The sequence below is a fragment of the Labeo rohita genome, chromosome 11 (genome assembly GCF_022985175.1).
Source record: "Labeo rohita strain BAU-BD-2019 chromosome 11, IGBB_LRoh.1.0, whole genome shotgun sequence".
Lineage (NCBI taxonomy): Eukaryota > Metazoa > Chordata > Actinopteri > Cypriniformes > Cyprinidae > Labeo > Labeo rohita.
The window spans coordinates 19,739,464-19,756,994 of NC_066879.1; the positions used below are offsets into that span (position 1 = coordinate 19,739,464).

Genomic DNA, 17,531 nt, shown 5'->3' on the forward strand with positions numbered 1-17,531 from the left:
AAAAATAAATTATGTAACTATGAATTTTTTTTCTCAAATTCAGTTTTATTTTTACTTAGTTATATGTTTTCCATTCATTTTCTGGATTCAATTTGAATGGTTTTTAAAATTATTATTATTTTTTTCCCATCTAGAAATACTGTGTTATGTATTTACATTTTTCTGGTAAACAAAAATTCTGTTAAATATTTTATACTGATACACATTCCTTAAAAAAAACAATGTCCTAATAATACTTTTATTAGTAGTAGTATCATTACATTAAGTAATATATTTGGCAAGATAGAAAGAAAGAAAGAAAAAAAGAAAGAAAGAAATGGTAAAATGCGCATAAAGTAACACTCAAAAGAAGTGATAAAATGCACATGAAGTGATTCCGTCCACATTTTCTGCATTGCAGAAATCATAGGGCCATTTTCACCATTTTCAACTAAAACCGGAAAACTTTTTATGCGTTTTAGCCATTAATTTAGACAACAATTGTGTATTGTTTTGCATAATACAGCGTTAAGTCACTTCAAACACAGCTGGTTTGTGAACGGAGATTGTTTTGACAGTTTTGTCATCAGTATGTGCAAAACACAAAGGAAAAACGTTCAGTTTTTAGTACATTGTTGTTGTGTAAATGTACTCTAATTTAAATCCACAGTAATAGCAGTGAATAAAGACAGTATTTTAAAACTTAAGTCACAATTAAAAATGTATGAATTGCACAGCAAAACAAAACAAAACAAAATTTGGCAATTAAGGCGTGCCTTGTTTTTGAGCAGGGACAAATAAACCAGCCAAATTAAACACTGCTTTCTTAATGCCAATCCATAAACTAATTCAGATAAACCATAGTCATTTTTTTCACAAACCAGAGTAGTGTGGTGCTCATCTTATTACTACAGAAAGAACATAATTCACTAATATTGTGCAATGACAAAGTGTTTTTACACTGCACCTATTTTTTGTGAAAGGCCTGCAAGTGTGCATGTGCTATTTGTCTTCAAAACGAATGCTTCTTTCTTTGATATTTTGAAATCTAATGCAACAACATGCAGACATTTTAAAGCAGCCAAATACTTGGTGAAGGTACATTTTGTTGGAGAAGACACACACATACACACACACATACCACAATCACCCTCACAGCTGTGACAAGCTTCTTCCAACTTTTCAGACTGACTTGTACGTCTCACAGGGAGTTGATCCTCTATCTCCCTCCGTCTCTCATGTGGTCATCACTGAAACGCAGCAGGCAGGCGGAGAGAAACAGAACTGAGATACGAGCAGGACCCTGTCCCATGGTGTCACAGCAACTTAAAGCTGTGAGATGGGATGAGGTCACTCCCAGGGCATCGCAAGCAAAGTCACCGTCGGGAAGATCGTGAGTGGTTTTACTCAATTTTAGCAGCACAAAGACAGAGATACAGTTTCAACTAGGATATCTTATCTGGTAGAATCCACATTATCAATTTCCATTAACTTGGAAAAAGCAAATTTTGAGTGAAAATTGAAATTGGTTTTCATCCCCGCAGGTTTTTTCCCCTCAGGCAAAACCCATCGGCCTCCACAGCTGAATATATTTCATTAGCGCCAATCAGAGGCTTTGGTTCAAACACACCCGAGACAGGTTATTTTCCGCTATTCAAACTTTCAAAAGCTTTAATCACCCACAACACACAAGCCTCTCAGCGTTCCCTCTGTGGTGGGACTCCTCAGCAGCTGTACTTCCATTATGAAGACCTCCGGCAAAACAGAGGTTGCAAACAACAGCACTGTACTGCTATATCACCTCATCACAGCACGCTGAAAATGCCTCAATCTATTGGTTTCTTTCCATTTTTTTAAACATTTTGCAGATACTTCTTGTCCAAAAAAACAATGCTAAAGTTACACATTTTCATCAGCACATGCATTCCCTGGCAATCTAACCTGTGACCTTAGCGTTGTTGTAACGGAAGACTCTAAGATGAAGTCCTCTTCAACTTAAAAAATAGATCTAACAGCTGTGGAAAGTTCTTTAGTGCTTCAGTACATCGATTTTACCCTCGTAGACACTCTAAACAACAGCACTGAAATAAAACTTAGAAATATGATTATATGTGACCATGGACCACAAAACCTGTTTTAAGGGTCAGTTTTTTGAAATTGAGATTTATACATCATCTGAAAGATGAACAAATAAGCCTTCTATTGATGTATGGTTTGTTAGGATAGGACAATATTTGTCCGAGATACAACTATTTGAATATCTGGAATCTGAGGGTGCAAAAAAATCCAAATATTGAGAAAATCACCTTTAAAGTTGTCGAAATGAAGTTCTTAGCAATGCATATTACTAATCATAAATTAAGTTTTGACATATTTACGGTAGGAAACTTACAAAGTATCTTCATGAAACATGATCTTTACTTAATATCCTAATGATTTTTGGTAAAAATCGATAATTTTGACCCATACAATGTATCATTAGCTATTGCTACAAATATACCCGTGGTACTTAAGAGTGGTTTTATGGTCCAGGTTCACATAATGTGATACTAAACACACTGCATTCTGCGAGAGCCCTTCAAATCAATCATAGAAATGCAAACCGCCACACATTCAATAATTTATATTTTAAGTATGCTACTATTTAAAAAAAGCTTTTTTCGATTGGGGCGGTAGGGGTGGGGACTTTTATGCTCACCACGGATGGTCAATTTAATCGACAATTTAATGCATCCTTGCTGAAAAAAGTATACAATGTATATATATATATATATAAAAAACTGATTTAGAGAGTTAAATATAACTGGAGATATAACACCTTTTTCTTGCTAATGAACAAGCTCATTGGTACATATGCTACACAGCATGACTCAACAATGCGACCATTGTTTATGCCGAAAGAAATTGAATTATGTATTTATGATGTCTGAAAGTGTCGGGGCCATTAGTGTTGTTTGCACATTTAAGAAAAAAATAGAAAACAACATTTCCTGACCCAGAGGTCTCTGGAGACGGCAGCATCCTCTCTCTCAAGAGCGCAAAGAAATGTTCTAGTCTGACACTCACACACTTTTTGGATGCATCCTGGGTGAAACAATAGGGCACATGACAGATTAATTACTCGCTGATGGTCACAGATGCAATTACAGTGCTTTTCTGCCTATCACGGACGCTTTAGCAAAGGAAATGGAGCTGTTTTTGGCCTGTCACGATCACGATTTGGTTGGAGTCTGTGGATTTTGACGTCAAAAGGCTTGGGATGTTGCTCTGGAAAACGACGATTCTTAAGCATATTTTTGTTTACTTGAATTTAAAATACTAGTCCCAAGGAAGGAAGTATGAATGTATGATGCAAGTTTACTAACAAGCTTACACAGGCATCCTAGCAGACGTAGAGTTGAGGTCAAAAGTTTACATGCACCTTGCAGAATCTGCAAAATATTAATTATTTGACCAAAATAAGTGGGATCATACAAAATGCATGCTCTTTTTTATTTAGTACTGACCTTAATAAGATATTTAACATAAAAGATGTTTAGATATAGTCCGCAAGAGAAAATAATAGTTGAATTTATAAAAATTACCCAATTTAAAAAGTTTACATACACTTAATTATTAATACTGTGTTGTTACTTGTTTGTCCTGGACAGTTAAACTGCCTGCTGCTCTTCAGAAAAATCCTTTAGGTCCCACAAATTCTTTGGTTTTTTAGCATTTTTGTGTATTTGAACCCTAAAATGACTGTATGATTTTGAGATCCATCTTTTAACACTGAGGACAACTGAGGGACTCATATGCAACTATTACAGAAGGTTCAAACGCACACTGATGCTTCAGAAGGAAAACTGATGCATTAAGAGCCGGGGAGTGAAAACTTTTGGAATTTGAAGATCAGGGTAAATTTAACTTATTTTGTCTTCTGGGAAACAAGTAAGCATCTTATGTAGTTTCTGAAGGACAGTACTAAATTAAAAACAACATGATATTTAGGCAAAATAAGAAAAATGTATACATCTTCATTCTGTTCAAAAGTTTTCACCCCCCGGCTCTTAATGCATCAGTTTTCCTTCTGAAGCAACAGTGAGTGTTTGAACCTTCTACAATAGTTGCATATGAGTTTCTCATTTGTCCTCAATATGAAAAGATGGATCTCAGAATCATACAGTCACTCCTGGAAAGAATTTGTGGGACCTGAAGGACTTTCTGAAGAACTGCGGGCAGTTTAACTGTTGGGGACAAACAAGGGACTCATGAACAACTATCACTGTGGATCACTCAGGTAACAACACAGTAATAAGAATTTTTTAAAATTCAGTTATTATTTTTTCTCGTGGACTATATGTATACATCTTTTATGTGAAATATCTTACGCAGGTCAGTACTAAATTTAAAAAATATATCATGCATTTTATATGATCCTTCTTATTTTGGTCAAATAATTAACATTTTGCAGATATGAGGGTTGCTATGTATACGACCATGTTAAACTCTCAGAGAGTTGTCCTGACAGAAATGCATTTCCTGTACAAGTAAATATATACATTTTAAAGCAACTATTTAAATACGACAGAAAGAAATATACACAGTTAGCCAGATTTAGAGTCAGAGCTAAAGGTAATAAAGATAATGCAATTATCCATTCCAGTCTTTATACAATTCCAACCTTTTGATGTTCTATTGTGAACTAGAACTTCTCTATAGAGGACAATGACTTCTGATTTAACAGGAATCCTTTTCATCTCAGGACCACTAGCTATGACTTTGCAAAGTCTTTGTGTGTGTTCGTACATCTGTATATGGTCCTGCCTTCTCCTCGTTCACCCCACAGTAAATCAATCGAACCGAGAGAATGAAAGAAATTAGTCCTAATTGATGAATTGAACAGAAAACAAAAGAAAAACAGACGATTGAAGCTCAGTATTCACTTCTTTTCTGTGGGCTTTTTCATGCAATAGAAAAAAAGGCGTAATTGAAAAAGAACAGAAAGAAAAAAATATTTTTTTTCATATGCTACACTTAAAAATGTTTATAGATTGAGAGGCCACCACTGCCTTATCACGTAGGCAGTCATATTTCATTCTTGGCTCTCATTCATGCCATGTAAAAAAAGGTTCAACTGCTTCACATTTCAGAAAAAATATTTTAGGGAAAAAAGTGTTTGTGTTTGATTGGTCCAAACGTATGAAGCTTTTCAGCTTTGTGCATTTTTCAGCATCATAACTTTTACTGTATAAATTGCGTACTTTCATACCTCGCTGTATATTTTTTCTAAGGCACTTGTGACACACTTGTGAGTTGCATTTTATGTATGAAAAGCTTGAGCGTCGCTGATGCATGAACTTGAACGCAAAGTAATTCCTGCATTTAAAGCACCTTCATGGCTTTTAGTACATGTCTGTTAGTTTTGAGACCACCTTATGCTATCTATCTCTTGAAGGTTAATTTTCACCTTCTTGTTTTGCGAGACAGAGTAATTTTCTGTCCAGCTTGTGACGTCACAGAGAAGAACTCCAGGGAAACTGGTTCAAAATTAGATTCAAGAATTTCCTCTCCTGTCTGCACACAGTTTTCTCATTTTCAGATCAGGGAAATTAAACAAAATTAAGCACAAAAAAGTGAAGAAAATTAGACCTTGAGTCCAAAACAAAGTGTGTAGGTGGTCAAATGAGCGTTTCTTCTTAGACCATTCGAAAGTGGACCCGCTCCTTCAGGATGAAACCAGTATCGATTTTACATTCCAGGAATCATCATCCCCGTGGCCCTGCGGAGCTGCTCTTCGATCCACACACAGCACGTGAGGAAACTCACTCTCAGAACTGACCACCACTTCACACAAAACTGCAGAGAAACTTCTACATTCTTACCATCCTAACTTTGTCTATAAAGCCTTTTTACAGCCTTCATCAACACTGGATACCTTTTCCATCCATCCATTGTTTGAATTTTACAATACGGGAGTCAACTTTTTAAAAGAAACTGTCTTTTGGTGCCATAGATAAACTAGGCAAACATCAACTTTTAAAGTAAAATTGTTACATTTATGACATTTAAGTCTTTAAAAAAAATCTAAATAATTAAAGCAGTTATGAATCCTTTGAAAACCCTGTTTTTCAAAAAAGTCTCTTATTCTCACCAAGGCATGTATTTATTTAAAGTGAAACAATTATATTATTCTGAAAAAAAAAAAAAAATACAATACAATTTAAAATAACAATTTTCTATTTAAATATAAAATATAAAATATTCCTGGGATGGCAAAGTTGAATTTTCAAATCTTTCAAAAAAAACTTTTGGATTATATGTGAGAATGCACTATTTAAAGTCAAAACTTACAGTCTCTATCTTCATGGATCAATGAGTTTGATGACATCACCCTGCACTTCAGCTTCTCATCAAATTTTCTATCCAATCAAATGCTTTCTAGAATTCAAAGCGTCCCGCCTCCTACACTATAAATAGACGCTGAAACTGCGGCTGAAATCGGTCACTTGTTCACAGAATTTGTACTTTCCTTACAGCGAATAACACGTAGTGCATTATATAAGAGATAGGGAAAGATTTACACAGTGTAAATATGCTTTTGGTTGGGGCGAATGAAGTCTGTTTTCACGCTGTGTCACACGAACCGCCGCAGCGTGCACGTCTGCTCTGGTCCAGAGACATGATGACACGGAGCGGACCATGTGTGTGTATCGGCGCAGACCACAAAACGTATCAGACACATTTGAATTCTACACAGAATGCTATGTTTTAAAGGAGACGTTCACTTCCAGAACAAAAATGTACAGATAATTTACTCACCTCCTTGTCATCCAAGATGTTAATGTCCTTCATTCTTCAGCTGTAAAGAAATTATGTTTTTTGAGGAAAACATTTCTCTCCACATAGTGGACTTCAATGGTGCCCCTGAGTTTGAACTTCCAAAATTCAGTTTCAATGCAGCTTCAAAAGGCTCTAAACGATCCCAGATGAGATATAATGGTCTTATCCAGCAAAGCGATCTGTAATTTTCTAAAAGAAAATTACAATTTATATACTTTTTAACCTCTAATGCTCGTCTTGTCTAGCTCTTAGTGAACTCTGTGTATTCCAGTTCAAGACAGTTATGGACAGGTCCTACATTGCTGTTTTACATCTTCATTGCATGTTCACTTTGTAAACACTGGGTCGGTACTTCTGCAGCACTGTACGATTTAGAAGTTGGTGGAGAAAATGAGACGGGAGTTTTTCGACATACCCTAAATGTATTGAGCCGGATTACACAGAGTTCGCATGCACATCGCAGAGCTAGACAAGACGAGCATTTAAGATTAAAAGGTATATAAATTGTATTTTTTTTTTTAGAAAACAACCGATCGTTTTAGAGCCCTTTGAAGCTGCATTTAAACTTTTTTGGAAACGTTCAAAAATCGCAGGCACCATAGAAGTCCACTATATGGAAAACATCCCTGAAATGTTTTCCTCAAGAAACATAATTTCTTTACGATTGAAGAAAGAAAGACACAAACATCTTGGATAACAAGGGGGTGAGTACATTATCTGTAAATGTTTTCTCTGGAAGTGAACTTATCCTTGTTACTGGATTCTTGTCTTATGAACTGATTGAACAAGGGCAGTCAAACCACCCACAAATTGTTTCCTGTATCCAGCTAGGGAAACTGAGGGATACTAATTTTAATATTCATTTATTGAGAATGGCAGTTGCCTGATATGAACTTCCTGAGGTCTTCACAGCCATATGTTGGATGTTTTGTTACAAGTTCTGGAGAAGCACTTAATTGCTAATCTTGAAATGTAAGCGTGCAGTAGCTTGGACGCGCTGGACGGCATTAATAGGCCAAGTAATAATCTTCTGTTCTTTGCGAGCTGTCAATCTCACACTTAACAATTGTTGCCATGGCGACATGAGGAATTCTCAGTGCAACTCCAGCTGGATATAAGATTGATCAGACTTCACAGATAACACAGGCAGATGGTCTCACAGTTTTCTGAACTGCCGTACATACATGCCTGCTGATCCAAGATCTGCGACAACAGGGATCAATATCCAACCTGGACCATTTTTCGTTATTTACCACTTTTGTTCTCGTCAACCAAATGCAGAACAGAAATGTGCGTTACCTTGCTTCTTGACCGAGTGTACTGTAATAAACACATTCATTCACACATTCGATTATGCAATCCTAATAAGTGACTTCTCCAACTGGACGTAACCACAGAGAAATGGCAACAAAAATGTGTCAGATTTCTCTGGCTCATTCTGTGGTTGGATCTTACAAACACAAACTGTGTTTAGCATTTTTGAAAACCTTGAAATAATTGTTGCATTTTTTTGTCTGTGTGAAATATCACACCAAGATTCACCCTGGCACTATTAAGCAAACAATTAATACAAAACTGTAAATTATATCACCATTTAGTCACTCTCAGGTCATTACAAATTTTTTTCTGTAGAGCTCAGAAAGGTACATTTTTGGTGGATATCTTGGACAAATGAAGACTGGGGTATCCAAAAATGTCCAAATATATCACAAGTCTTCTGCAGCCTTATGATTGCTTTGGTCTGACAAAAGGACCGAAATACAGATATTCATAGAAATCCTTATCTCCCTATGAGAGAAGTAGCATATCTTTTCAACGAATCACTTTCATATGGAAAACAGTGGCTATATTGTTCAAAAATTTCCCTTTTGTGTTCTAGGGAACAAAGAAAGCCATACAGGTTTTGTACTGTAGCAACAGGACAGTGAGTGAATGATGACAGAAACAAGTAATCATAGTAGAAAAACATAATATGAAACCGCATAAAAACATTCTGTGGCCCAAGAAAAGCTGATATTGGCAACTCACCTGTTTTCCAGATGTACTGGCTTCTTTTTGGTGCCTCTGCCCCCAGTGGACGGGACATTAATGCTACATAAAGGAGGGAAGCCCACAGGGAGAGGACAAAGGTAATCTCATCCTTCAGAAATGCCATCTTTTGTCAGCCTGTTGGTACCTAACCTGCAAAAGAAATATATACAGTAGTTAGTCAGATAGTTCTAGAAAGGCAAGACATCTTATGTACTGTTTGATATTTGTATATATCATATAAAATGTGATCACCATGAAACACCACTGGCCAAAATCTGTAATAATTTGGTTTCTAGACCCTCCTTCAATCATCGTATGAGATTTTACCCATCAAGCATCTGATCACGTAAGTAATAGCACATCTGAGTCATTCTACAATTTAGGGTATGTTTCATGTCCATTGATGATAATTATATTTTTCTAACAACTGTCATCAGAAATATCACATTTTATCCATCAAGAGAAACCATGTTATAATCTCACAGAAATATTTTGTGCAACATGTTTCAGTTATTTTGAGTTCATGAATTTATAATGAATAAAAAATGTTAATCAAAATATCTAAAAATCTGTTTAAACTTAATTCAAAAGCATATATTAAGATATCTTATGTACTGTTTTATAGAACATTAAACACCAGATACAAACATTTTCTGAAAAACGTTAAGGGGTTTCTTACTGGCCAAAATCTGTAATATTTTGATTTCTAAACCCTCTTTTAATCTTACTATATGAGATTTTACCCATCAAGCATCTGATCACAAAGAAAAGTAAAAGCACATCTGAGTCATCCTACAATTTAGGATATGTTTCATGTCCATTGATGATAATTGTATTTTTCTAACAACTGTCATCAGAAATATCACATTTTATCCATTAGAAGAAACCATGTTGTGCAATCTGTTTCAGTTTGCTTGAAATTGTCTAGATGTCTCCTCATTTTTTTGCAGTGTCCATTTTTGAAACGAGTAACTTGTTATTCTGAGTTCAAGAATTTATGATGAATAAAAAATGTTAATTTAAATATCTAAAAAGCTATTTTTGCCATAAAATTTAGTTAAAATTTAATTCAAAAACATATATTAAGACATCTTGTGTACTGTTTTATGGAACATTAAACACCAGATACAAACATTTTATGAAAAACAGGGTTTCTTACAGGCAAGACCCTCCTTCAATCTTAGTATATGAGATTTTTCTCATCAAGCATCTGATCACGTAGAAAAGTAAAAGCACATCTGAGTCATCCTACAATTTAGGGTATGCTTTATGTTCATTGATGATAATTATATTTCTCTAACAACTGTCATCACAAATATCACTTTTTATCCAACAAGAGAAAGCATGTTATAGCCTCACAGAAATATTTTGTGCAACATGTTTCAGTTTGCTTGAAATTGTCTTGATGTATCTTACATTACCTAGTTTTTTCAGTATCCGTTTTTGAAACAAGTAATCATTTTGAGTTCATTAATATTGAATGAAATTAATGAAATTAATTAAAAAATGAAAAATGTTAATTTGAATATATATTAAATTATGTCCAAAAAAAGCTAGATTTTTGCCAAAAAAGTACTTTTTTTCAAACTGAGTTTAAATTTAATTCAAACACACATCAATTTGTAGGGCTGCCCTCTGACAGTCGACAAGAAGAGGCTTGGTCGACCAAAATTTTATTCGTGTTTAGTCACGCAGTCCGTAACGGACAGATCGTTAACAGCTGGTCTAAGTGGTAATATAGTACATAAGGTAGGACATCCAAACGCTCGCCTATCATTCATCGACCTCAAATATGGCTTTTTATCTGAAATATGCAAGTAGTAGCAGCTTTACAACCCGCTCAGTCTAATGTTAACTTCGAAAAATGTGCGCTTTTCAAGTGTCTGTGTGGAGTGTGGAAGCTGAATAGGTGTGTGCTTACTGTATGACAGATAGAGGCGTCGGTGCGGTCACTTGCTCTTAAAACAGTCATTTTTGGTCATACAGATAAAAGTAATACAGCTTTCAAATTTGTAAAGACTACGTTTATTTGTGTGCACTCACAATAACAACGAAACGTTGCACTTTTGTAAAATAATTGAAGCAAACAGGACGTGCTTTCTGCTGTCTCGGTCTCTGTGAACTTTAGCATGAAAGTTTTAAAGTCTGTGTACACTTGCCTTACAGACATGAAAAGTATATCTATAGAGAGTGAAATGTCTACTTTTACATGAATCAATTCAAATAGAAAATAAATATTCTCAGATTATGTAATCTGTATGAAACATGCACACAGACAAATCACTACTGCGGAGATGACGAGTCAGTATCGCCGACTTCATCTCTTAAGACAAAAACAAAGAAAGCACTAGTTTATCAATAAATTATTAAAATGTTAATGCAGTCTTCTTGCTGTTTTCCCTAATTTTTTTGTGCGCTTGAGCGCTTATTAGGCTATGTAGGCAGCTGATTATTATGATTTATAATGTGCTAATAGTCGACTAATGCTTAAAACGAATGACTACTAGTCAACCATAAAAATCTTTAGTCGAGGGCAGCGCTATTAATTCGCTCATGTCCACAAAAGTTTAGTCAACTGTTACTGACTGAACAATCCCTTGCAACTAAATTACAGTTTGTGACCAGCATCATGCCATGTTATTTTCTTACGCTGGACATTTTAAAATTAAAAGTGTCTTTTAATAATTGAGTGCCATCTATATTCGCTACATTGTTATGGTTCGCAGTTTTTAAGATTTTAAGTCAAATTTGAGGTTAACCTGATCAAGAAAATAACATTAGTGGTTGAAATTCTGAGTCAAAATCGTGAAATCTTGTGTAATATGCAATAATAATTGTAAGCAATAGGTTATGAGAGGTTGTGCTATATTGTGAATAAGTCATAGTTGAGGGGAGCTGTTAGGCATGACTTGAAGCAGAATAAAAATATTTTAATAAAAACTATTAAAAGCAAAAATGTACGTATCCAACCCATTTTTTTATGCGGAAAAAGCCTTTGGGCGAGAATTCCGGTTCATTAGTGTGAAGAAAAACAATGTGCAGTAAACTGTAAAACTGTTAGCACTACAAACCAGTGTGTTCACAATTTTTATGTTGCTAAGGGTGTTCAACAGCTGCTGACCAATCAGAATCGATTAAAAAAAAACAAAAAAAAAACGTGCGCCACAAGCTAGCACAAGTGCTTCAGCTTCTATTTCACTGATTATCTACAGTACTAATTAACTTTCAACCGCAGATTCAGATGTGTTTCATTACTTAGATGTTGGTTTAAAATTTCTGTATGGAAGTTTTAGCACAATCAGTCAGAGAAAGTGAGAAATATAGGATCTGCCAGGAAAGAATATGTCCCTGCAGACACCAAACACATTTACACGAAAACTAAACCTGTGAAATTCTTACTCCGTATCTGTTTCTCTCCCTCTTTGTCTCCTTTTATTCGCCTGTCTCTAAGGCTCACATAAACACCTTCCTGAGGGGAAAAAAAATATCCATGCAGTCTCTTGAAGGGAATTCATTGGCGCTCGTTAGAGCTGACTGGATGAAGCGTGCGCTCTGTTCGAGGAGAACATTTAAAGAGATGAACAGGACACTCAGTGCTTTGCTACACAAAGAGCCGTGGCTGATTCCACTCAGCTAAATTACGTCTGCCACATTCCCGCCATGTCAAATCTGTTACTTAGGAGAGAGAAGAAAAGGTTGGAGAGAAGAGGAGAGAAATAGAGAACAGACAGAAGGTGATAAAAAGCAGGAGCGATAAAGACAAACACTGTATAGTGACAGAGAGGGAGCAGACTCTAAAAGACACTTAACTGTAAAGATCCACTTTAAACTCTAGAACTCTAGATCTAAACTGGAACATCTGTTTCAGACAAACTGCAGTCAATTAACCCTCTCAGATGGATGAGAGAGATTTTTGAAGGACGAAAAAGGTCCTCAGTGAAACCACTCTGAATGAGCCTAAAAATTGTGTGTGTGTGTGTGTGTGTGTGTTTCTGCTTGTTTGTGTACTGCTCCATTACTGCCATGATAATATGGTTTGGAATAGAACATTATTTTAAGGCATGCTATGGTTCGGCCTTGAATTGTATGCTGTGGAAAATAGTAAAAATAAAAGTTAAAATAAAATAAAATGTAAACTCAAAAAAAAAAAAAGCTATTATGCGTCAAATAATAGTTATATACTGATTTATTGATATTATATATTTACTTATATATATAGGAGTCGACCAATTATCAGTGCCAATATTAAACTTTTTTTATAGTTATCGGTATTGGTCACTTTCAAAACTGCATTGCCGATAAAATAGTTTAAAAGCATTTAAAGAAATTTTGACATTAATTTGCATTTTTACACAAGACATATATATCAGTTCAAAACATCGGTTAGTGGTCTAATTATTCTGTAATATCGGTATTAGCATCGGCCCTGAAAAACACATATCAGTTGACCCATCATTTATATACAACTAAAATTTAAAATTATTCCATTTAGCAAGGTGATATTAAAGAGATTTATAAGGTTACAAAAGATTTCTATTTTTTTAAATGCTGTTCTTCTAATAATAATAAAGAATCCTGAAAAAACAACTGTGTTCAATATAATAAGAAGAATTATTTATTGATCAGCAAATCAGCATATTAGAATGATTTCTGAAGGATCATGTGATACTGAAGACTGGAGTATGTTTCAAAATATCAGTTATCGGTCTACTTGATCTATAATAATCAGCATCGGCCCTGAAAAGCACATATCGGTTATAGTTATTTGAAATTGTAAAAATATTTTACAATAGTACTGTTGTTATTTTTTGATTGAATAAGCCTTGGTTTATGCATAATATGCATATAATTAGTGGTCGACCGATTATTTGCTGACATTAACATTTTTATCCATATCGGTTATTTTGAAAACAGATTTACTGATAAAGTTTTTGTGAGAGCCCCTGTAATTCTTAATTTTGACATAAATTTTTATTTTCACACCATACATATACAGTACTGTGCAAAAGTCTTAGGCCACTAGTATTTTCATCAGCTAAAAAATGGTTTAAAGTCAGTTAAAGTCAGTCTTTTGCTGTAGTGTGTCAGTAGGAAATATCAGTTTACATTTCTAAACATTCATTTTGCCATTAATTGTAATAATCCAGTGAGATTTTTGTATGGAGCACAGGCTGTTGTCAGACTCCTTGTGCAAACAGAGATCTCATCTCTCCATCATTTAATCCAGTCTGTCTTAAGAAACAGAAAAAACGGAGACAGACTAAATCCAGAAGAACTGTGGCAACATCTCCAAGATGCTTTAAGAGACCTACACCTACAAAGCTACAGTACTGTTACAATTTTTAGGCAGTTAGGCACATAAAATGAGGATGCTGTCAAAAACAATGTCATAAATAGATTTTCTTTATCAATGAACTTCTGTTAACTAAAATAAATAAGCATTTGATGTGACCATCCTTTGCGTTTAAAGCAGCTTTTGTCCCGTGCACTTGTGCATAGTTTTTCAGGTAGCTTTACAGGTAGGTTACTTGAAACATCTTGGAGATGCTGAAACAGTTCTTCTGGATTTAGTCTGTCTCAGTTTTTCTGTTTCTTCTTGTCATTCCAGAGACAGACTAGATGATGGTGAGATCAGATCCCAGATCCCGGAGCACTGGCTGTTGTCAGACTCCTTGTGCAAACAAAAATCTCACTAGATTATTACAATTAATGGCAAACAGAATGTTTGGAAATGTAAACCGATATTTTTTACTGACACACTACAGCAAAAGATAGAAATAACTTACTTTAAACCATTTTTTAGCTGGTGAAAATACTAGTGGCCTAAAACTTTTGCACAGTACTGTATATTTGTTCAAAATATCGGTTATCGGTCTGCTTGATCTGTAATAATCAGCATTGGCCCTGAAAAACACATATCGGTTATAGTTATTTTAAATTAGTACTGTTTTTATTTTTAGATGAAATAAGCCTTGGTTTATGCATAACATGCATATAATTAGGGGTAGACCGATTAATAGCCGACTTTAAGCATTTTTATGGTTATCCATATCGGCCATTTTCAAAACAGATTTGCTGATTTGAGTTTTTGTCAGAGTCCTTGTTATTCTAAATTTTGAAATTAATTATAAGTTTTACACCAGACATATATATATCGGTTAAAAATATCGGTTATCGGTTTACTTGATCTGTAATAATCAGTATCAGCAACGGCCCTAAAAGCGCATATCAGTCGGCCCAACCATATAATAATGATGTGACATTCTAGAGTTTCAAGATGTGGATTAATTAATTAAACACCAACCGCACATTTCACAAAATGCCTTGATTGTGATGTACTGAATGTTCACTGTCTGCAAACAGCTCTTATTTTTGCTTCCAAGACTCTTTACCAGCCTCATGTTCATTAGCTACTCAGCTCCATAACTTCCCATTCTATTTCCCCTGATGTTTCTGCGAGATAATTCCTTCTTTTTCTCCACATCTGTCTCTTCTCCTTTGCCATAATCCCCATATCACTCCAATTTCCATCCAAAAATGTAAATCACATTCCGTTCAGCGGTACTACATAATGCTGACTGGATCTGCATCCAGTGTTTGGTTAGCTGCTTTGGCTTTGTCATATTGTTTGAAAAGCCTGACACAAGTAAAGTGAGCTTCAAGACACAGTTATCCTCTCCGTTCCTCCAAGTGCTGTTATCTTTGAATTCCCAGCTCGTTTCATCGTGAGACCGTAGATTGACGCATAGCATTAAACATGTCTGTTAGCGCTGACCGGAGACCGGAGAGTAATTACAAAGCTAATCAGTTTCGACAGGACTCCATTCACTCACGGGCTCTCACATGTGGAGACTCCAATGCATCTGCACACACACAGACAAAGTAGAAATAGGGATCTACAAATGACTGCCTGATTAAAACACTCATTTTTCAAGAAGGCCGGATTGATTTGAGAAATTGCGGGGCTCAAGAATTCACCGCAAAGTTTAATTAAATAGTTTGTTTGGCTGATTAAACGGGTGCATCTTTTTCATTAAACCTAGAAATCTTCAGTTCTGTTTTTGAGGGTCGAAAGGTTGTAAAGGAAAAAATAATGAACAAATTTATCTTAATCTCCAGCATACAGGCATCATTAGCCCCGCAGGAAACAGACAAACACCCCCTTCCTAATAGGAAGTCTGTTTCAAGGTAAGCAGTTCAATATATATGCATGCATTTAGAAGGCTTTTTTTCCAGGTTTAATCATAGCAATAACAAGCACACTCATTTCCACAGCAATTTTCAGGTGGGTTTGCAGGACGTCTCACCCCTTGAAATCACTTTTCAACCACTAGAAGAGCAATGACATTTTCATAATGCCAGCCTTGGAATGGCTTCTCATTTAAAACATTTAACTCTGTGTTAAAATTCACCCTTCCCTCATAGTATCTCCCACGCTTGAGATTTAGAGTCGACTCAAATTTGCACGCTTCAGGTGAAGAGGAACTCAGATATCCACGTTAAATGCCAACACGCCTCACCTTTGTTTAACCTTTGCTTCGGCAGTATTGTAGTAATTAACCTGGAGGACAACACAGCTAATCTTGCGTTATTGCAGCGGCTGCTTTCACAGATGTTGCCTCTTTATGAATCTGAGATCTTCTGTTCTCCATCAGAATAATTAATGCGCAAATGCATAGGTTGCATTAATTAAGAGAGAGCAACTTCGAAAAGATCCACGTGCCTGCACTTTCAAGTGGCAGTCATCTGGCATTTGACAGTGCTCTTTCACACAATGCAAACGTATTGACTTTGTTCTGAATTGCACTGTCAAAAAAGCAAAAAAAAAAAGTGGTTAATGATGCTAGGTTAGATCTGGAAACACTCATGGTTTTCTGTTTGTATACGATCATTTGAAATGCGCAGTGATTATGGAATTGTATGTCCGGATCAGTTTGAAAATTTGACAGTTACTCTAGGTTTTTGGAAGGTTTTGTGATTTATTGTATGAAAAGAGTAAAAAAAAACACATTTTATTATATTAGATTTTTCCTATTTAAAATAACAGTTTTATACAAAAAATGTTGTATTTATTAATGTTTTACAAATTTAATATGTTTAATATGTTTACATTTATTACATGATTATAATAATAATATTAATGATGATGATGATGATGATGATTATTACTATTATCATCATTAATGTTGAAAAAAGTTTTGCTGTTTAATATTTTTGTGGATTTTTTTTCCAGAGGAATATACAATTCTAAAGAGCAGCATTTAAATATTATAAATTAGTAACATTGTGAAATATTGTTACAATTTAAAATAACTCTTTTATATAAATACAATTAATTAATTAATTAATTAATTAATTAATTAATTAATTAATGTATGTATGTATGTATGCATGTTAAAAAATATTTTGCTGCTTAATATTTTTGTGGCTTTTATTTTTGCAGGATGTTTTGGAGGAATAGAAACTTTTATTTCTTTACGTAAAGAACAAATATGTGTGTATATATATATATATATATATGCACATTTATTTATTTATTTATTAATTATTATTATTATTATTAATCAATGTTAAAAAATGTTTTGCTGCTTAAAATTTTTGTGGATGTTATTTTTCCAGGATTTTTAAGGAGGAACAGAAAGAGCAACAGAACAGCAATTTAAATATTTTTACTTAGAAACATTGTGATTTTGTACAAT

At 34.7% G+C, this 17,531-nt stretch overlaps 1 protein-coding gene across 1 annotated transcript in view; it reads right to left on the reverse strand.

The window, feature by feature from the left end:
• thsd7bb (thrombospondin, type I, domain containing 7Bb) overlaps positions 1-17,531 on the reverse strand; it is a 77,720-nt gene that overhangs the window by 48,790 nt on the left and 11,399 nt on the right. Inside the window, 1 exon segment of the mRNA XM_051122845.1 lies at positions 8,830-8,982. Coding sequence (XP_050978802.1) covers positions 8,830-8,956 — 127 coding nt within the window. The 5' untranslated portion in view covers positions 8,957-8,982.